This window comes from Musca vetustissima, unplaced genomic scaffold (genome assembly GCF_032173495.1).
Source record: "Musca vetustissima isolate MV318-11 ecotype Yass unplaced genomic scaffold, APGP_CSIRO_Mvet_v1 utg1801, whole genome shotgun sequence".
In the NCBI taxonomy this organism is placed as follows: Eukaryota; Metazoa; Arthropoda; class Insecta; order Diptera; family Muscidae; genus Musca; species Musca vetustissima.
The window spans coordinates 10,489-33,171 of NW_026889554.1; the positions used below are offsets into that span (position 1 = coordinate 10,489).

The 22,683-nt window shown below is 36.7% G+C and overlaps 2 protein-coding genes across 2 annotated transcripts; one reads left to right on the forward strand and one right to left on the reverse strand.

Annotated features, from left to right (window-relative positions):
- The first annotated feature begins 203 nt into the window (after positions 1 to 203).
- On the forward strand, positions 204 to 9,111 carry LOC133337246 (ubiquitin carboxyl-terminal hydrolase MINDY-3 homolog). The gene is made up of 6 exons (XM_061545495.1): positions 204 to 465; positions 3,433 to 3,566; positions 3,632 to 4,373; positions 4,438 to 4,597; positions 4,658 to 4,817; positions 8,959 to 9,111. The coding sequence occupies exons 1-6, from the start codon at positions 204 to 206 to the stop codon at positions 9,103 to 9,105; spliced, it is 1,605 nt and encodes a 534-aa protein (XP_061401479.1). The 3' UTR covers positions 9,106 to 9,111.
- A 5,808-nt stretch (positions 9,112 to 14,919) lies between these two features.
- LOC133337244 (fl(2)d-associated complex component-like) lies at positions 14,920 to 18,135 on the reverse strand. The gene is made up of 3 exons (XM_061545493.1): positions 17,154 to 18,135; positions 15,638 to 17,086; positions 14,920 to 15,578 (listed from the first exon to the last, which is right to left on the reverse strand). Exons 1-3 carry the CDS (start codon positions 18,133 to 18,135, stop codon positions 14,920 to 14,922), a joined length of 3,090 nt encoding a protein of 1,029 aa, XP_061401477.1.
- Between the last annotated feature and the right edge of the window lie 4,548 nt (positions 18,136 to 22,683).

The following is a 22,683-nucleotide window of genomic DNA, read 5'->3' on the forward strand; positions in this document are numbered from 1 at the left end:
TGCAAAATCAAACAAGCAAGCAGGGCAGCCGTAATGTTCTGAAAGTGTCTCGAAGTGCAGTGCATGAAGAAGAACGAATTAAATAGAATAGAAATAGAAAGTGAATACAGTAAAGAAAAGAAAATATAGTAGATTAAAACAATTGTAAATTGTTGTTAAATATTGTTTTGTAAAATAATAAGATAAACAAGTGCAAACTGGTCATGGGCGAACACACGAAAAGTGCCTCTACAGCAGCTCAAAATGCAGCGGCCCTAGCGGCAGAGGCAGAATTGCAACAGCAGCATCATCATCAGGCCACCACAAGTGGGAGTGCTGGCTTAACTCCCTCTGCAGCAGCAGCATCATCGGATGCACCCAGAATTAATGCATTAACGACCAAGGATGCGCGAGAATTACAAGAAATACGCAATTTATTATGGGGACCAAATATACGGCTGGATGTATTTCGTCGTTGGTCTCAAGGTGGGTGTGGGTATTCAAAAAAAAAAAAAAAGCAAATGAAAAACGACGAGCATCATCCTCCACCGTATCTGGTGGGTGGATGGCATATTTTGCTGATGAGTTGTGTGTTCCCTATATTACATTCCATTTGGTTGTGATTTTGCCCCTACCAATCCCCTGCCCTTTAAGGTGCTGTCAAAAATTATCATTGACACCTGCTGTTACTTTGTATTTATTGTATTTATTAATTTTCCTCCCGCCTGCCATTGCACCCCACTCCCTGTTGTGTTTATCATCATCATAAAACGTGTATGCTTTTCGTTTTTTATGGTCAAGGAGTAGAGGGGTTTAGGAGATGGATATTTTTTTAATTTTTGTTTTTCTTTTTGATTTAAAAATAATTGAAATTCCATGAAGGATGAGTCACGAGCCATAACGATGCCAATGCAATTTTTTCTTGGCCGTGTTCTAGCCCCCCCGTATTCAATCATGTATATTGCTGTGTTGTTTATGTGTTTGGGCGATATTGTGTGTGCGGATTAGAAATTGACCATATTGCCGCTTTTTTATGTGCATTCTACAATTGTTTGTTGTTTTATTTTTTTACCGGCACAACTTGTTTTTAATTTATTGTTATTGTAAAAATACCTTATTTTTTGTGTTATTAATATTGATATTTGCCTTGTTGTTGGTAATGTTTTTATCTTTACAATGCATGTTAAATTTGGCCCCACTTTGTCTCACTATTTTTAGTTCATCGTAAAATTGAATTATTTTTTAACCAATGGTTTGAAATTATCATCGATATCGGCATATCCCAATAAGATTTTGAAAAGTCTACCACAATTATTCCTTTGGTCCCTCGGAGGCATCTTCGACTGATAGTCTTTCAAAAAAAATTATTTTTTTTTAATCTACAACTAAAAATCCTTAAATATATTTATTTGTAAATATTTACGATTGATAGTCTTTGAAAAAAGGTTTGTTTTAAATCTACAACTAAAATTCCTAGAAAAAATATTTTTTTAAAAATCTATACCAGAAAGACTTTTAAAAACGCTTCAAAAAATATTTTTTAAAAATCTATGCTCGACATTTTTTTTAATCCAAGCCTGAAAAAATATTTTTTAAAAATCTACTGTGAAAAAAATATTTTTTAAAAATCTACGTCTGATTTTTTTTTAATCTACGCCTGAAAAAAATATTTTTTAAAAATCTAAGCCGATATTTTATTAATCTACGCCTTAATAACTTACTTACTTAGCTGGCTTGTGACAGCACTTTCGTTCCATAAGCCGAGCTTAGAAAAGATTTCCAGGTGCGTCGGTCTTTTGCGCAGTTTTTCCAATTAGAAAGATAATTTTCGGCAATGTTGTCTTCGACTTGATCTTTCCATCGTATTCGTGGCCTTTCCTTCTGCGTGAACCATCACCTGCTTCGCTTTTATATGCCTTCTGGACTGGGGCATCTCCATCCATTCTCACAACATGACATAGCCAACGTCTAACAATGTCGATGTCCGAGAATAGCTGGTACAACTCATGGTTCATTCGACGGCGATATTCACCGTCAAGGCAGATCGGCCCATAGATCTTTCGGAGAAGTTTTTCTCTCAAACACTCCAAGAGCTGCCTCATCTGATTGTGTAAGTACCCATGCTTCAGATCCATATTACAGCACGGCGTCTTGTAGTGTATGAGCTTGGTCTGGCGGGAGGTGGCCTTGCTTTTGAGTTGTTTGCTCAGACCCTAGTAGCATCTGTCGGCCATCACTATCCTTCTCTAAATTTCAAAACTGATGTCATTCTTTTTGTTTATGGCGGTACCAAGGTATATGAAATCGTTGACTACCGCGAAGCTGTAGTTCTCAAGTTCCACAGTTGGTCCGAGTCTACTGGACATCTTGTGCGTTGATACCATCAGCTTGGTCTTCTCGCCGTTTACTGCCAGACCCACTTTGACAGACTCCTCAATTTGTTCAAAGGTGTCTCTTACCGCTCTCAATGTTGACCCATTATGTCGATGTTATTCGCGTAGGCGATGCCTCTCGTATGACCTTTTCCAGCAGGATGTTAAAAAGATCACACGACAAACTATCACCTTGTCTGAATCCTCGTTCGGCATTAAAGGGCTTCGAGAGGTCCTTTCTGATTCTAACTGCTGATCTTGTGCCTGTTAAAGTTATCCTGCATAGCCGAATTAATTTTTGCAGGAATGCCAAACGCAGACATGGCTTTATACAACTCTGAACGGATAGGGCTGTCAAATGCGGCTTTATAGTCGACGAATAGGTGGAATGTGTCGATGTAGTTTTCGTGGTTCTTTTCCAGGATTTGGCGCCTTACGCCTTAGCCTGATAGTCCTTGAAAAATATTTTTTAAAAATCTACACCTGAAAGTACTTCAAAAAATATATATTTTTTTAAATCTAAGTCTGATAGTCCTTGAAATTTTTAAAAAAAGCTACGCCTAGTCCTTGAAAATTTTGTTTAGCTTCGAAAATTTACTCCTCATAGTCCTTGAACATGTTTTAAAAATCTATGCCTTGAAAACATTTCTAAAGAAATACAAGTTGTTAGTCCTTGCAAAAATCCACGCTTGCAGCCTTTTAATAGTCCTTGAACTCCTTGAAAATATTGTTTAAAAATCCGCTGATAAACCTTCAAAAAAAAAAATGTTTAAAAATCAGATGATAGTCCTTCAAAAAATATTTAAAAAAATCCACGTTTATAGCTTTATTGGCCTTGGAAATTTTTTAAAATCCTCGCGGAAAAATATTTAAAAAAAACCGGGTCCACAATGGCATCTAAACCTGGGTATCCCCAATTTGTCAATTAAACTGCAAACCTAAAATTGTACTAAGTACCTGATAGATAATATGCTATTCGCATACTTTACAGATCTATGAGTTGTAGAAATTATGTGTTCAATATTTTAAAATTTATTTATGTATATAGTTCTATTGAATTTAATCTATTCTTTTTATTTAGGTTTTGAATTTAGTGATGTTGAGCCATCAGCTTTGGTACAAAAGCAAGGTGGTCCCTGTGCTGTGATTGCTCCCGTGCAAGCCTACATTCTAAAGATCCTTATTATGGATACACCTGGTCATTTTCTAAAAGATGTAAGTATTCGCATTTCATTTTCAATATTACAACAAAATATTTAAAAAAAAAATTCTTAATTTAGTTAACACCTGACAAGTGTAAAAGTCTACTAATACAAGCCCTATGTACCATATTGAGTAAATGTAAAGCACAACGCTTGCGTTTAGTAACCCTACCTGTTGATCAGTGTTCCGAAGCCAAAGAAACTACCACAACATCAGCAGCAGCGACAACAGATATAGAAAGTGATGATATATGTGGTGGTGGTGGCGGTGATGACGATGCGACTAATTTAAATACAATTGATACGGCGTCAGGTGATGGTGGTGGTCCTTCTGCTGATGTCCTTTCATCATCGTGTCTAACAACAGCTGCCGATGAAGAAGTCTCACCCGACGAATACCATAATCGCCTACAAGTGATACACTTTAATAGCATTGAAGAGCTAGAAAGATATTATACGCATAATTTTGATATATTATCGGCCAAATATGGTGTATTGCTGTTTATGTACACCGTGCTGTTGACAAAGGGCATTGAGAATGTCAATTCCGAGTTATTGGATACATCAGAGCCACTGATACACAATACATATGGTTATGGTTCGCAGGCATTGATAAATTTAATGTTAACCGGACGTGCTGTGGCCCATGTCTGGGATAATGATCAGGATGTTGGTGGTTTAAAATTGCGCGGTATCGATGAACAAAGTGATATTGGTTTCATTACACTAATGGAACAAATGCGATACTGTACTGTGGGCTCGTTTTATAAGAATCCACGTAATCCGGTGTGGGTTATGGGTTCAGAAACTCATTTAACTGGTGGGTATATAAGGAAAAAATTGTGTTATGATCGATTTTAATTTAATTCTCTTTATTTTTGCAGTGTTATTTAGCAATGAAAAACGTCTGGTTTCACCCGAAACACCATCGGAGATTGCCCGACGTGTCTTCAAATCATACGATCCGGATGGCAATAATTTTATACCAACACCAGTGTTACAAGATGTCTTGGCAGCTTTAGATTTAGTCAGCGAAGCTGAATAGTAAGTACAGCGATTTTTTATTTCTCCATATGTAATAAAAAGTCATAATGTTTTTTTCAGTGTGGAAATAATGCAAAGACGTTTGGATCCTGAAGGTTTGGGTATTATATTACTTAATGCATTTATGGATGAATTTTTCCCCCAAGAGAAACGTTCAACACCCGACACCTTTGATTTGATGCATTATAATGGTATACCAGGATCGAATGAGGGTAATAAGGTAAGTCTGACTGATAAAAATATAATTTTCAAGGACTATCAACATATTAAAAATTGTGATTTTTTAATATTAAAAATTTTTTTCTAGCACCATGCTAGGGCGTGCGTTTTTACAAAATTTACGTCTTCAATTTTTAAAATATATTTTTATGTACCATCCTAGGCGTGAAATTTTTGAAACAATTTTTTTAACATCATTCTGGGCGTGAATTTTTATACCCTCAGCCTTATGGCTAATGAGGGTATATACACTTTGATACGGAGAAAATGTGCCTCATCGAAATGTGCCTCAAAATCCGTTTCAGAAAATTTGGAGTCGATTTACGCATGTCCGTCCGTCTGTCTGGCTGGCTGATGCGCACGATAACTCTCGAAGGCAGCAACCCATTTCATTCAAACTTTACAAATATTAATATTTTTTTTTTTAACTTAGTTAAAGTTCGAAGATGTGGACTATCGGACCACTTATAATAACATGCAAACGGACTATCCGAATTTAATGAAACTTTGTACAACCTATTGCCTTTACCCAGTCTGGATCAAGTTTGAAGATAGGACCCATTGGTCCGCTCTTTCTGGTACCTCCCCCACAGAGGGCCAAATTTTCATTATTTATAATACCAATATCAAGCTAATGGAATGCCCGTTTTGAACCAAACTTTGCACAACCTATTACCTTTACCAATCCTAGATCAAGTTTGACGATGGGACCCATTGGTCCACAATTTCTGGTACCTCCCCCACAAAGTGGTCAAAATTGTGCGAAAAATCAATTTTATAATAACATGCAAACGGACTATCCTATTTTAATGAAACTTTGTACAATCTATTATCTTTACCAAGCCTAGATCAAGTAGGAAGATGGGATCCATTGGTCCACTCCTTTTAGTACCTCCCCCACAAATGGTCAAAATTTTCAATAATTGTTAATCCAATATCAAGCAATGGAATGTCCGATGTGAAGCAAACTTTGCACAACCCATTATATTTACGATGTCTAGATTAAGTCCGAAGATGGGACCCATTGGTTAACTGTTTCTGGTAAATCCCCCACAGAGGGTCAAAATTTTCAATATTTGTAAATCCAATATCAGTTATGGACCAATCTTCACGAAATTTTGCATGTAGGAAGGGTTTTGCCAGTGAAGACCCCTATTGTTTTTGGTAAAGATCGGTTAATATTTAGGGGATGATATGGACCAAATATTTAATTTTTGTCGGTTTTTCGGGTCGCTCTAGAGGACGCAAATAAGACCCGAACATCGTGAAAATTTACATGGAAGTGAAAAATGACAAACTTTGTATTCTCTGGAGTATGTATTTACTCGTGAAGCATATAGATCCTGGAAGTTGATAGTGTATCCAAGAGGAATAGTTGACCTTCAAAATGACTCCAATTGCATTGTCGTATGTACTCGGATGTGGAATTACACACAAATATTTACAGGTGCTTACGTATTCAGATATTATTTAGTAACCCATTACCTCATTAGAAGGCGGAAATATAGCGCTGATTCCTTTAAAATTTACAATGAAGTTCCAAATATGGTCAAAGACAACGCCTATAATTTTCGATGGTGATCTGATTAAAATTTTGGGATGACGTGGACCGAAAACTTAATTTTTTGTGTGTTTTCTAGTCGAATATATGCGAACATCACAACACAACCAACCGTGAAGGGAATCGGAATAAACATCCGAGTTCCATGGTAGTTGTGTAGGGTATCGTATGGTCGGCCCCGTCCGACTATACTGCTCCACTCACTGGTTTTAAAAGTACAGGTCGCATTTATAATCCGATTTGGATGAAATTTGGCACAAGTCACTTATTTGGCCCAAGGACGAACCCTTTTGAAATTGAAGAAAATCGGTTCAGATTTAGATACTGCTCCCATATATACAGTGGTGGTAACAGAATTAAAACATTTACTGTGGTATACATTTTTTGATCAGCCCTCGATTCGTTTGAAGTATTTTTGAAAATTTTTTAATTCAGAACACTTCGATATACTGCACTTAAGAGATTTAGTGTGAAAATAGAAACTTTTTGCATGCAATTTTTCCATAAATAACGGTTTTTATGAAAATACATTCACTTTGAAGTGGCCATATAATTAAAACATTGTGTGGGATTTTTTACTTTACTGCATTTTTTGAAAATCCCTTTAATTTAGTTAAATTATGTAAACTAAGCACTGATAAAATCATTTACAGATAAACATTTTTGAAAAAAATCTGTAAAATCTATCCAAATTGCCAACAATTTGCACAGTACACCTTACATTCAGAAAATCACCCTTATTATAGAAAATAAAGGTCCGAATGCACCAGAAATTGGTAAAATTAGCAGAAAACTATAAATAATTCTCAAAATAAATAAATATTTGAAATAAAAACTAAAAAATTGAAATTAACTAAAGGAACGATTCAACTTCGATAGCCTTTATTGAAGAAGGCCAGAATATTTTTGCAGTATGTGAGAAAATATCGATCGATATTGGCATTTATTATATCAAATCGATTGTTCGAGTAGTAGAGAATATATTTTATCAAAAAATATATCAGTCACAACAGAACGAACAGAGATCAACGCCTAGGTTGACGAGTAAAAGTTTCAGGCACACAGCAGTATGTTTGATGGTCAACTCTTGACCCTTAAAATCTATTGAACATGACAATATTTTTCCAAAATAATATTTTTTGAATCGAATAACTTCCACTTAATCTATTTTAGTATCATGGAAGTAAAAATTTTACAGTTTGACAAATATTTGAAGTCTTGTGTTGAACATCAAAAATGCCGCTGTGTGCCTGAAACTTTTACTCGTCAACCTAAGCGTTGATCTCTGTTCGTTCTGTTGTGACTGATATATTTTTTGATAAAATATATTCTCTTCTACTCGAACAATCGATTTGATATAATAAATGCCAATATCGATCGATATTTTCTCTCATACTGCAAAAATATTCTGGCCTTCTTCAACAAAGGCTATCGAAGTTGAATCGTTCCTTTAGGTTAATTTCAATTTTTTGAGTTTTTATTTCAAATATTTATTTATTTTGAGAATTATTTATAGTTTTCTGCTAATTCTACTAATTTTTGGTGCATTCGGACCTTTATTTTCTATAATAAGGGTGATTTTCTGAATGTAAGATTTTTTTCAAAAATTGTTATCAGTAAATGATTTTATCGATGCTTCGTTTACATAATTAAACTAAATTAAAGAGATTTTCTAAAAATATTTTTAAAAAAATGCAGTAAAGTAAAAAATCCCACACAATGTTTTAATTATATAGCCACGTCAAAGTGGATGTATTTTCATAAAAACCGTTATTTATGGAAAAATTGCCTGCAAAAAGTTTCTATTTTCACACTAAATCTTTTAAGTGCAGTATATCGAAGTGTTCTGAATTAAAAATATTTAAAAAATACTTCAAACGAATCGAGGGCTGATCAAAAAATGTTTACCACAGTAAATGTTTTAATTCTGTGACCACCACTGTATTTTCGTGTAAATGGACCACCAAAGTCCCTGAAAATCATTCGATGTGTACGAATTTTGTCATAGCGTACCGAGTTCTTTTTATAACGATTTTATGTAGATGGTGCACCAAAGTCTCCATATATCTTTCGATTTTGGTATAGCGCACTGAATTAAGTTTAGAATGGTGTGTGTAAAGTTTCGTGAAAATCGGTTCAGATTTACATACACCACCTATATATATATATATATTTGTGCAATTTTAAGTAAATAGCTAGCCCGATTGACACAACGTACTGAAGTTAATATAAATTAATCTCTGGCATGTTTCCTTGAAATCGGTTCACATATAGCTTCCATATATAATTTCGACCTATTCATGTTAACAAAATTTAGCATAGGCTGCAGAATGGCATGTGTAGGGATTGATTTTAGTCGCTTTACACATAGATAAAGATAACATATGTAAGTTCGTTCAGTTTCATGTCAATTGTACTTCGAAGAGGCGACGTCTGTTAGGATAAATCGTCGGCCCAGTCCGACTTTACTACTTTCCTTACTGTTTTTTTTAATAATTGTGTTAAGGCCTATGTGAGGCTTGGATTTGTCTTATATATATTTTTTTTATAGTACATTTATTTTCATTTCTCTTTCTTGCAGGTTCGCTATTGTAAAGGTTCTGCCATACTTTTGGAAACCGATTTGAAATCGGTATTTGTATCCAACCCTTTAATGACATGCCTACAAACAAAATGGCCAAATATTGAAATGAATTGGCATGATATGAGAATACCATCAATGAATTGACATCATTATTGAGAAAACCGAGGAAAATGCATGCATAGCCTATCAAAGATTCTAAAAAAAAGAAATGACAACAGAAGAGTAATAAAACAAAAAAGGTTTAAATAAGAAAAAAAAAAAAATAATACATTGATATACTACTACCACTACTCGAGGCCTATATATACACAAACACAGACGGAGATGGGGCTAACAACTTCAAAATGAAGTCATGTGGAACTCTGGAAACCAGAAAAAGAAGGGAAAAAAGGACCCCAAACAAATACCAATTAGCAATTACTACCATAAGAGAAAACATACAAAAAATGCAAAACTTCAAATTGTTTTTTGTAGAGTACTTTGTTTTATGTTTCAATAGCTTTACATAGATTTGTTTCCACCACCACACGGAACTCTTCCAAACATTGGCCAAAAACAACAATACAACAACAAAAATGTAAAATGTTCAAAAAATGGAAAACCTTTTGGATTTGTTTTCAGCAACTGTTCGTCACACAAAATTGTATTTTAAAAATAAGGATCAATAACTAATACCTTCACCTTCCCAAAAAAAGGAGCACAGCAGTATACGTGTAAATGATATAAGAATGCGAATTAGTTTTCAAGGTGTGTGATGGAAACCAATTAGGTTCGACAGTCCAAAACGCTTATTACGATTGTCAATACATCGATGCAAAGCAACATCAAATAAACGGCAGAACTTTTTCGCTTTTTTTGGATGCCAATCAATCTTATATCCTTTACACTCTCTGTCTTAGCAATAAGAAAAAAACCTGTAGTCGCATCCAAGCCGATAATATCCCATTTTTCCATCTCATACATTAAAACAAAGACATTTTTGAGAAAAAAAAAAACCAATACACACAAAAATTAAAGCCACAAAATAACAAAAAACAAACACTTCCAAATTTAATTATACGTTCTAAACAAAAAACTAAAGAGTATTGTAACTCGTAACAAAACAAAAGAAAAAAATGAATTTGAACACCCGCCATTATATATCATTAAACCATTTACATATATACTTTGATTGTATAGGAGGTATATATAAAAAAAATATAGATTTATAAATTAAACAAAACAAAATATGTATCTATTATTATTAATTATAATTTGTTGTTAATTAATTGACAAAAAAACTGAAAACTAAACAAACAAGAAAAAAGTAATAAAAAAAACATACCCTCAATTATATAATTGTAAGTTGTTTGCTAAAGTTTAATTTTGTTTTTGTATTATTTATTGATCAACTTTCAAATTAAAATCAGATAAGAAAAAAATAAAACATAGAGTCCTCACACCAAACTAGTAATAACAAAAAAACCTACAAAAATTGTATTGAAAATCATAATTAAAACAAAGTTCAGATTAACTTTTAGCACTTTAACAAAGCAAAAAGAGAAAAAAGAAAAACATTAAACTAATAAAAGTAAAAAAGGTAACATCTAAATATAAGGAAACTTAACAAAGAAACAAATTTTGATATTGGGTTTTTGTTTTATTACAAACTACAAATTGTTTACCAGAGTTGGAAGTTAGGTTAGGGATGTACGGTTGTTAGTAACAACCGTCCTCGGAGACTAAAGTCAATTGTGAACATTCTTTTTTGTCTGCAAAGATGAGAGAGACAGTGGAAGAGCACGGAAAAGATTGTGAGAGAAGCAGAGCAGAGAGATGGTTATTTTAGCCATGCCAGATTTTTGGAAAGCCTAGGATCTGGTTGGGGTATATCTAAGAGAAGAAGGTTAGATTATCAATTTCATATCTTCCAAACTTTTTATGTCTGGACATTTACAGAGGATATGTTCGATTGTTTCTAGCTCTTCTTCGTGCTCACATAGACGACAGTAATCCTCTCCGCCGGAGTTCCATTTCAAAGTGAGACATATAATCTTGCAGTGACCTGTTATGATCCCCACAATGATTTTGATCTCTCGTATTATGTGCTAGCAGCGAAGACGTTCTTTTGCGACAGAATTCAGGCCAGATAGATTTTGAGATACTGCAACCAGGTTCTCTTGACCATCTGTTACCGACTACCTCGCAGTAGAACAAGCGGATTTTGCCAATGAAATAGCCAATGGGTGGTTTCACAGATCTCTCAATCGGGAGATTGTGAGCACCCTCGAGCAAGCTCGTCGGCTATCTCAATCCCTTCGATGTCACTATGTCCTCGAACCCAACATAAGCTAACTCTTGGTCTGTTCCCGTACTGCAAGAATATACTAGATTTTACTATTTTCGTCGATATCATAAAGGAAAATTCGTTATCGTAGTAAAAAGTAGTAGATTCTTGAAGTACTGGAACAGACTATATCTGTCATATTTCATTCAGAGCGGACTTGCAATCATGAACTGCTTTTGACTTTATAGTACACGACTTCATCGTCTTAAGGGCCGCCTGACTATCGACGTATATAGCCTACGATCCCGTAATGTCGGCAGTAAGTGATTTTACTATTTCGGCCGCTTTCGTGATTGCAGGAATTTCTGCATGAAAAACGCTACAAACAATGTTAAGTTTATATGATTTGTATGTTTCCATCTGTAAAGAATGACAGAGCTGGTAGAGGTAAGGAGCCGTTAATCCAGGATTCCCTACTAGGAAACTCTACTTTGATGTAATTAAAGTCTCTGTGAGAGGGAGCATAGTCACTAATGTGACTATTTCCTCTCAAGAGGTCACAAACTGGCGTTATGTTTAGGATACTAGCGTGACCATAGTTCAGCGATTTCAAGGCATCCGTTTCCCGGAGCCTCAGAGCAGATCTGGCCGCCTGGAATTTAATCAGAATGTCCAGTGGTTGGAGATTCAAGATCGCATTCAAGGCTGCCGGTGGTATACTTCTTAGCGCTCCGGTGATCAGGATTCAAGGCGATCGCTGTACTAAACATTATTTTCTCAGGCAACCATATGTAAGAATAGGAAGGACGATCGTCTCATACATCCAGTGTATGATCTCCGGTCGTAGTCCCCAGCTCTTACCTATGCATGAGTAGAGTACTAACAGTCCTTTCTTAGAGCGTTCATCAACATTCCTATTCTACGTTAATTTGCGGTCAAGGATAGTACCAAGGTATTTTGTTTCTTCAGAAAGGGTTAGGGTCACTCCTCCCAGTGATGGCAGGCGGAAACTAGGAATCTTATGTTTCCTAGTGAAGACAGAGTTGAAAGGGCACCTTCCAAAATATCTGAAATTGTCATTAAAAATATATTATTATTTGTCATTAGAAATCAAGCAGGACTACATCATCGGCATAGACTGCAACCTTTATCCTTTGATAGTCGAACTTCAGCAGTATCTCATTTAACACCAGAAGCCACAGAAGGGGAGATAGTACTCCTCCCTGTGGTGTGCCTCTATGGACAGATTTCCTCACGGAACTCTCTCTTAAGGTTGAGTTGACAATTCTGCTTTCCAGCATTCTATCAATCCAATCCGTTAGAAGTGAGGGGATACCTGAGCTTACGAGAGCAGAATGGATGGCTTCTAGCTTCACATTGTTAAAAGCTCCCTCAATGTCGAGGAATACCTCATGTAAGGCTATATTCACTGATTTGCCTTCGATGTATGCATGCTGGGAGTTGCTAAGTTTGTTTTGGTTAATAGTATTTCTAATTTCTGAGTCTAGTAACCTTTCTAAAGTCTTAAGAGTTAGAAGTTACTAATGAATATATTAAATTCCTAACATCAGTATGGGGATCCATTATATATCCCATGTACACTGTCAGTGTATATCACTGGATTCCATGTCTCTATTCGGAAGGACTTAACGTGACGAAAAGAAAATCTTGCTGGCCTCTTATAGAGGAAAAAAGGTGAGGATGAGGCTTCAATTTGGTTCGAAAACAGAAGTATGAAGAAGGGGTTCAAAGAAACCGAATGAAATACCCAGATCAACAGCAAGGTAAGACGAATATCTTACTTTCAATCAACATAAATTATCCACTAACTCTGTTTAAAGTTTATCGTATCGACAAACCAATACTTGGTCTTAGCCAAATAAATATTGAGTATTTTAGTCGGCATTCTGTCAAAACCTCCGATAAACACTCCAAGAGCTATCCCATCTGTTTGCGCAAGTACCCATGCTTCAGATCCATACAGCAGTACGGGTAATATGTGCGTCTTGTATAGTGTGAGTTTGTTCTGGCGAGAGTTGGCCTTGCATTTGAGTTACTTACTTAGACCATACGAGCATCTGTTGGCCAACACTATTCTCCTTTATGGCAGTACCGAGGTATGTAAAATCGTGTATTACCTCGAAGCTGTAGTCTTCAAGTTCGACAGTTGGTCCGAGTCTACTGGATGTCTTGCGCATTGATAACATCAGCTTCATATTTTCATCATTTACTGCCAGTCTCAATTTGGCAGAATCCTTCTCAAATCCTTCAAATGTGGGTTTTACCGCTCGCAATGTTCGGCCCGTAGGCATATAGTACAACATATAGTGCTTGGTCTACAAAGTGTGATTTGTGTTCACATTTGCATCTCGTATGAGCTTTTCCAGCAGGATGTTAAACAGGTCACACGACAAACTGCCACATTGTCTGAATCCTCGTTCGGTATTGAAGGGCTCCGAGAGATCTTTTCTGACTTTAACTGTTGTCCTTGTCCCAGTTAAAGTTATCCTGCACAGACGTATTAATTTTGCAGGAATGGTGAACGCAGACATGGGTTTAAACACCTCTGGACAGATAGGGCTCTGGAATGCGGCTTTATAGACGACGAATAGGTGGTATGTGATATTTTTAATCCTCCATAAAATAGCTACCTTCAACTTGATATATTTTGAAGATCCTAGCCTCATTTTCAATCGAAGCTCATGCCTTAGCTCCCAGATGGATTGTTTTCATTTTTAATACTGCGTTTTTTATTCTTTTTTCGGGTACTTTCCAAAGATATACACATCCATTTTTTCTTTTTATTTCATTTTACTAATTAAACGGTATGAATATTGACAAATATGTTCTATATACTCACCATATGAAACGTAATTTGGCTTCACTTTTTCATTGCCTCAATAAATATTCGAAGTAGTTCTTTTTCGGAATTGATTAAAATCACTGTAAGAAACAAAAAAAAAAATCAAAAATTTCCGTTATTTATAAAAGATCAAAAAAGTTTACAAGAATACTTACCCGATTTTATGTATTTCTAAAGATTAGATGTCTGGTACGTTGTGACTTTGCATTAAATTGAAAATACGATGATATTTTTTTACCTATCCATCGGTAAGACATTTCAATTTATTTCATCAATTCATTCATACACTACTAGTACAAGAAAACTTAGGGATAAAAGTCGATATTTTGAAAAATTGTCAATTGACTGAAAAACAAAAAAAAATATAAAGACACGAATATCCGTTTCCGATATACTGATATGGAAAAAGATAAGTCATCATCGAAAAAATAAATAAATTATTCCAAAATTAAAATTGTCATTATATTCTAAAGAATCCAAGGAGTTATTGATATTCAATGAGATTTTGTCAAACGATTGAAAACTGTACACATCAATACGTTCATTTTATCGCCCATTGAAAAAATTTACAAAAAATCGACCTTCCCCGGTAGTTTGTACCATAGTACATTATTTCAAAGATTTCATGGTTTAGTTATTAATATGTATATCTATAAGTATATGATCTTACAATCTACTGCCTAAAACATTGACAATTTTAAATTATTATATATACGTGTCTAGTAGGTATATGCAATTAAGCATATTTTCCAAACAAATAAACTTGAGTTTGAATTCTGTTTGCCAGCCAGCCTTAAAGTAAATAAATTGGGAAATAACTCAATTGTATTTATTTAACTTCTAATGTTCGCTGGAAAGCCGCTAAAGCCATAGCTTTAAGTTTGTCACTAGTAACGGGAATATTACGTGAAATGGGACACTCTCTTGCTGGAAGGCCACATAACTGCCGGCGTAATTTAAGATCTTGACGGGCACTCAATGCTCTACTATTTAGGCCACAAGCGTTGGCAATTAAATTATTACGTTCCATTTGGAGCTTACGTTGAGCCACCTGCATACAAGCCAAAGGTGGTAGACTATCAATGTTTATGGTCTCTGTGGGTGGTGGCTTGACATCTGGTTTCTCTTCTTTGGGTTTAATGTCCGAGGTATTTTCATCATTTTCCACTGCAGTCTGAGAATCTTCATCTAATGTCGACAAGGATGAAACTTCATCTTTTATTTCAGATTTGATGGTTGTCTCATCTTTGACTTCCGATTTAATATTGCTGCTGCTTTCCTCTTTCATTTCTTCTTCCAATTGCTGTTTGGCATTGTTCAGCAATTCCTTGGCATATTCTTCGCCGGCCATACGCATAGAGATGCCAATGTCCAAAATAATACGATGTGGTTGCCATTTTTGTTTGGCGGTTGTGGTGGCACATGTGGGTTCACGTTTGGTTTCTGCAACCAGCGATGACCAGTCCACACCCAAGGCATCACCAACACCTAAAGAAAAATAAAAGCATTATTTGTATATTCTCTAGTAGGCCTAGCTTATATCTTACCCTTGGCAGCCCTTTCTTCTTCCAACTCTCCATCAGAAATTTCTTCAAAATCCATAATCTCCTCTTCTTCTCCTTTCTCCTCGGTTGCTTCCTTATCTTCCGTCTTTGTTTGGGAATTTGAATCTTCATTATCTAGTTTTGCCTTCTTCTCGGTCTTATTCAAAATGTCATCGTCACTGTCACTGATTTCGCTTAACTCCCCGGATTTCTTTTCCTTTTCGGGTGGTGTCTCTCCGCTTGGTTGCTCACTTTGTTCGGGTGCACCTTCAGCAGCATTACTGACTGCCGTTTGTTTTTCCTCGGCTTCTCCCACAATTTCCCCAGCTTCCGGTTTATCATCTGCGCTTTGACCTGGTCTGGCAGCTCCCGCAGCTTGTCCTAAAATGCTGGGATTTGTGGTACCGCTAGCAGCACTTTGGGCAGCAGCTTTTGCAGCTGCCACTGCCGTGTTGGCAGCAGCTAGGGCAGCCTGTTGTTTTTTCAAAATGTTGGGATTTGTGTATGTCATATTACGTTTGTTGGGGAATCGAGGTGAACCCTCATGGAAGCTGCCACCACCACCACCACCGGATGGTGGCAAATTCAAAAGAGCTGGTGGATGATGGGCTCTAAAGCCGTGAATTCCAGGCGCACGTTCCCCATGTATAATGTGTCCACCACGGCGATAGCCACCTCTTCCACCACGTTCACTACGTGGATGATGTATCATGGGACCAGGTGGACCTCGTGAGTAGCTAGGTGGTCCAGATGGCTCATCTCGCTCACGCCAATCCCATGGTCTACCACCTGGTGCTAATTTTTCACGTGCTTCCGGTAAATCACGTTTGTCATGTTCCAACCAGGCATCGCGGCCGGACTCTGGCTTTTTGGAAACTTCAATTTGGCCCTCTTCAGCATCCCAGTCGGTTTCCGACTGTGGTCTTGGTTCGCGTGCAGATGGTGGTGGTATCTTGCCGGGCGGTAAAACAGAGCCGGTACCTCTTTTTGGTCCACCAAAACCACGACCGGAAGCATGAGATGGTCCTGGTTCATCATTGGGCCATTCACGTGGACTGCCAACCCATTCTTTGCGTTTCCAATCGGATCCTGGGCGTCCGACATATCCCCGTTCTCGTTCCCTTGGTGGAGGTAGACGATCACGTTCCTCGGGATATAAATGGTCAGGTTCCATTTCACGATAGTCACGTGGATCATGCATTTCACGTGCACGTATTTCTCTTTCGGAAAGCCATGGTTCACGACCGCCACCACCACCACGACCTTCCTCAATGAAGGGTCTCTTGTAGGCACGTTCTCGATCATCTTCGGGATAAATGTCTCGGGGGTCGGCACGCATGCGACTACCACTGGAGCCGGGATATTCTGAGGGACTCATTTCACGGCGTCGTGCAAGATATTCGCGCTCGCGTAAGAGTTCCTCACGTTCCAGAATGGCACGGCGTTCACTTTCTGCGGGAGATAGAAGGGATTGTGAAAATGATTGACTTTGATAATTTTGTGTTTTTCAAAAACTTACCTTCATCATAATCATCTGGACGATGTTTGCGTCCATAGCCATGATCATAGGGATCAATGTCACGTTTGGTTCTTTCCAGGGAACGATCACGTGGCTCAAAGCCACGACCACCCATTTCCCGTTCAGGACCTCGGGCCAACAAACGTTCACTCATGGGCTTACCATATTTTTCTTCTTCCTCACGACGCAATTTTTCCCGAGCCAAACGTTCTCGCTCCCTTTGTCTCTCCTGGCATCTGGCCAAAGCCTCCGCCCTTTCCTTATCACGTGCTGCTTCACGTTCTCGCCTCTCCCGTTCCCGGGCCATATCTTCATGACGCATTTTCTCATGCCGCAATCGCTCCCGCTCAGCCGACGGGGTGCGATCCCGGGTACGGGTCTGAATGATTATCTTCTCCCTTGACATCAGTTGATGATGTACCCTAGGTGGTGTCTTCTGCCTATTCACATCCTGATGTATGCGTATCTTTGTAATCTTCGTTGGCGAACGACTGCTACGATGATGATGCTCCCTCTCGCGTTCCCTCAAAGCGCGATGTTTCTCCTTTTCTCTTTCACGTCGTTCCTTACTGGCAGCCCGCAAATGCTTACGTTCTGCCAATTTCTTCAATTTGGCCTGCGTGGCTGGCGACAATGCCCTATGGGAATGACCGCTGAGGGCTGCAGCTGCCGCGGCGGCTTTTTTCTTCAACTTGGCCTCTTTGAGTTTACGTTTCAGATGATTACGTTTGGCTTCCAATTTCTTTTGGCAACGTCGCTCCTTCTCCCGCTTGTGGCGTTCATCACCACTGGAGCTGCTGGAACGTCGCATGCCAGGTTGACGCGATTTCTTATGGCGATGTCGACGTTCATCTTCCGAACTGTAGGAGCTGGATGAGCCCGATTCACTGTCACTGCTACTACTGCTGCTTTCACTGCTCGATTCGGCAGCCTTGCGTGCCTTCTTATATCGCCGCAATGCTTCTTTCGATTTCTTGTCCATTTTTTTATTAATTATTAATTTTTTTCTTAAAAAATCTTCTGCGTTTGTAGGGCTCACTTGTCTCACTTGTAAATAATTTCTAGAGTTGGGTAGTTCCGGAACGAACTAGTTCATTGGAACTATTCCGAGAAAGGAACGAACGGAACTAGTTCCAGTTCTTTAATTAATATAATTCCTTTCTCTGATCCAGTTCATTTTTTGAACTATTTGAAGCAAAGGAACTGTATGGAGCAAAGGAACTATATATGGAAAAACGAAAAAAAAGTAATAAAAGAGAGAGAGAGAACAGTGGGAAGCCTCCAAGACTCCAGCCTTCATAAAATTCGCTTGTTAATCGTCGTTCTGCCAAGACTCAAGCGACGTCGTACGCAAACCTTCGCCAACAAATGGTCTGTTCCAGTACTTTTTATACCCTCCACCATAGTATGGAGGGTATATTAATTTTGTCATTCCGTTTGTAACTCATCGAAATATTCATTTCCGACCCTATAAAGTATATATATTCTTGATCAGGGTAAAATTCTAAGACGATCTAGCCATGTCCGTCCGTCTGTTGTAATCACGCTATCTTCTGAAGGAATTGAGATAGGGTGCTGAAATTTTGCATAGGGTTGTCTTTTGTCTGCAGGCAGGTCAAGTTCGAAGATGGGATATATCGGTCCACGTTTAGGCATAGCTCCCATATAAGGGTACCCCCCAATTTTCGGTATTTTGGGGTTCTTGAGCGCGTTTTTCAAGCGAATTTGTAGTAAATGTATCCACAAAAAATTATAAATATAGGTCCACTTTTTCTTGTAGCCCCCATATAACGGTACCTCCTAATTTTCAGTATTTTTTGGGTTTTTATTGTATTTTTCACCGAATTGGCTGTAATTTAGTATTTTGAGTTCTTAGCAGGTACCAAATCTCTCCACAAAAAAATTTAAATATAGGTCAATTTTTTCGGATATCCCCCATATAAGGGTACCCCCAATTTCGGTATTTTGGGGTTCTTGAGCGCACTTTTCAACCGAATTCGCTGCAATTTTGTACATTGGGTTCATATTGCGTACCAAATATCTCTACTAAAAATTATAAATATCGGACCACTTTTTCTGGTAGCCCCCATATAAGGGCACCCCAATTTTTCGGTATTTTGAGGTTCTTAAGCGCGATTTTCAACCGAATTCGCTGAAATTTGGTACAGTGGGTTCATATTGGGTACCAAATATCTCTATTTAAAATTATAAATATCGGTCCACTTTTTCATTTCAAATACCTGTCAGTATACCTGTGGTGGAGGGTATCCAAAGTTCGGCCCGGCCGAACTTAACGCTTTTTCACTTGTTTAATAGTAAAGCTAGTAAAAGGGAAACATTTCAAGTCTCAGAGTACAAAATACGCAAATCTGGTAAATATGCCTAAATTCGATGGCAATACTTCAAAATCAACATAACAAAAAGTTTACAAAGAGAAAGCCATTTTGTTTTGTGCTGTCTTAAATTTGATTCAATGCTTTACCAGTTTTATGGGTTCAGGAGCGGTTTTCGAGTAAAAAGTTGCAAAACTTGTAAAATTAGTAGATTCTTTTAGGTTTTGGAACGGAGCTAAAATAAAAACGACGACTGAAAAAATTGAAAAACGTTCCACCTGCTAACGAATGGGAGGAGAAGACAAAATGGCCGATAAAGATGAACTCAAAATGGTATAACCGAAAGTTTACGAATGAGGTGGGATAGAGACTAAATGGAAACCGTGTTGTTTACGAATGAGGTTTAGGCAAATTATGATTAGGGATAAGTAGATCGACTTTCGACTTATCGATTAATTGTCTTTTTCAATCGATGACGATTTTTAATCAAAATTGCAAAGTCGACGTTTCTATTGATTCTCTATAAAAAACATCGGCGTAACGGTAAAAAAATAAAAGAATGTGTCAATAAGATAATAACTACAGTATGCCATGAATGAGTTTACACATTGAATAAATAATTTGTTTTCGATTTTGGTAGGGTAGATCCCCCTCCCTTTGACTAATGAAGAGTATAAAGCCAGTGGTTAACGGCGTCGATTTTGTATTGTTTGTTATCGTTTCAGTGTTGCTAACGTTCCTACTTCTATATTTTTAGGAGGTAAATAGTATTATTACTTAACTGAGCTACTGCAGTCTAGATGGCACTATTTAAGAAATATTTTTGAGTATGTGTGAGTTTTTATTTTAAAAAAATGATAGGACATTAAAAAAATATTTTTATCCAGTAAGGAAAGCAAGCAGTAAATTCGGACGGGGCCGACTATATGATACCCTTCTTTGATACCCACTTTGGGTATATCCAACAGATGTAAAACATACATCGCATTTTCGAAGGACCATTAACATGAAATTAAACATGCCATTCTGCAATCTATACTAAATTTTGGTCAGATATAGAGTTGCTTATAACAATGGGACAAAATTATGTAAATAAATTTAAGGCAAAATATTGAAATCTAAACCGATTTCACGAAACTTGTCACATGTTAGGTCATACTTATTTCAGTATCTTTTGTGCATTCGGCCACATTTTGAGTTCTTCATTTACTTATAAATCCAAATTTCGTGCAAATCGAAGGATATATAGGGACTTTACGGCATCATTTTCATAAAATCGGACGAAAATATATATGGGAGCTACATATATCTAAATCTGAACCGATTTTCACGAAATTTAACACACATCTTTCTAGACTTAATTCAGTACGCTGTGCTAAATTTCATGCGAATTGAAGGATATATAGGGACTTTAGTGCATTATTTTCATAAAATCGGACGAAAATATATATGGGAGCTATATCTAAATCTGCACCGATTTTAACGAAATTTAACACACATATTTCTAGACTTAATTCAGTACGCTATGCTAAATTTCATGCAAATTGAAGGATATATAGGGTCTTTTCGGACGAAAATATATATGGGAGCTATATCTAAATCTGAACCGATTTTCACGAACTTTGACACACATCTTTCTAGACTTAATTCAGTACTCTATGCCAAATTTCGTGCAAAACGAAGGATATATAGGGACTTTGGTGCACCATTTACAAAAAATCGAACGAAAATATATGAGCTATATCTAAATCTGAACCGATTTTTTCTCAATTTCAATAGGGTTCGTCCTTGGGCCAAATAAGTGACCAATGCCAAATTTCATCCAATTCGGATATTAAATGCGAGCTGTACTTTGTTCGTTGGAGCAAGAAAATCGATGTCTCCTAAGAAAATATTTAAAAAATTATTAATTTTCTAAAATTCCAAATCACGTAACGAACGAATGATGATTACATACAATAATTACGCAAAAATTTTTTCCGATAAAAACAACTTGTCATTAATAATAAAAAATGTTGTTGCTGTGAAATTGTAATTATTAATCGGTTTTTTTTGATTCTATATACCAAAATGCTAATTTCCAATACAATTAAAACTACATACAACGCAATTGGATCATCGTAATTTTTGTTGCTGCTCGTGTTCGCCATTGCATTCAATGGAGCATGAAGGTCCATTGATTTCATGGACCTTCTTTGAATTAAAAATGCATTTCCATCTATCGTGGCCATTCAATAATTTGTCAAAGATTTTTTCGTTTTCGTAAATTGATAAATGGCATTGCATGCAAATGTACCATGATGATGCGAATTTCAAATACCAAGTGCAAAAGTTCCGATGATGACCTTGAATGTAGCAATAACGAAATTACCGATGTTGGGCAAAGTGTTAAATATTGGATAAAAATATGTTTGTATGAATGTGCATGGTTTTCCTCCGAATCGAACACATGTTCTCGAAAATGTTTTATTTTCCGACATTATGTCAATGTAAGTTGTGATAGAAACGGAGGGAAGAGGGATGTATGCAAACCTCTCAAATGTGTTAAATTATTAAGCATTTCTAATTGGGAAGGTTGTAATTTTTGCCATTTCATCAAAATGTCATTTCACATTGGATTCTGACATTGATGAAGTGTTAATGAATTATTTTCATGAATAGAAATTGAAAAAAAAATCAAAATAGAATAGAAAATCGATTTAATTCGCAGTGGATATATTTTTCGACAATTTCCATCGACAAAATATGAGTACTTTAACAATTTTTAATAATAAGGTCTATCAAAGTTGGGAATTTTTTAAAGAACATTTTTTCAAGGCCCAAAACAAGGCGTGGATTAATTAAAGAAGATTTTTTTCAAGACCCAAAACAAGGCGTGGATTTATTAAAGAAGATTTTTTCAAGGCCCAAAACAAGGCGTGGATTTATTAAAGAAGATTTTTTCAAGGCCCAAAACAAGGCGTGGATTTATTAAAGAAGATTTTTTCAAGGCCCAAAACAAGGCGTGGATTTATTAAAGAAGATTTTTTCTAGCACCAAAATAGGCGTGGATTTCTTAAAGAATATTTTTTCTAGCACCAAAGTAGGCGTGGATTTCTTAAATAATATTTTTTCTAGCACCAAAATAGGCGTGGATTTCTTAAATAATATTTTTTCTAGCAAAGTTTCAAAACGATCCCTGAGGGGGCCCTAAACTA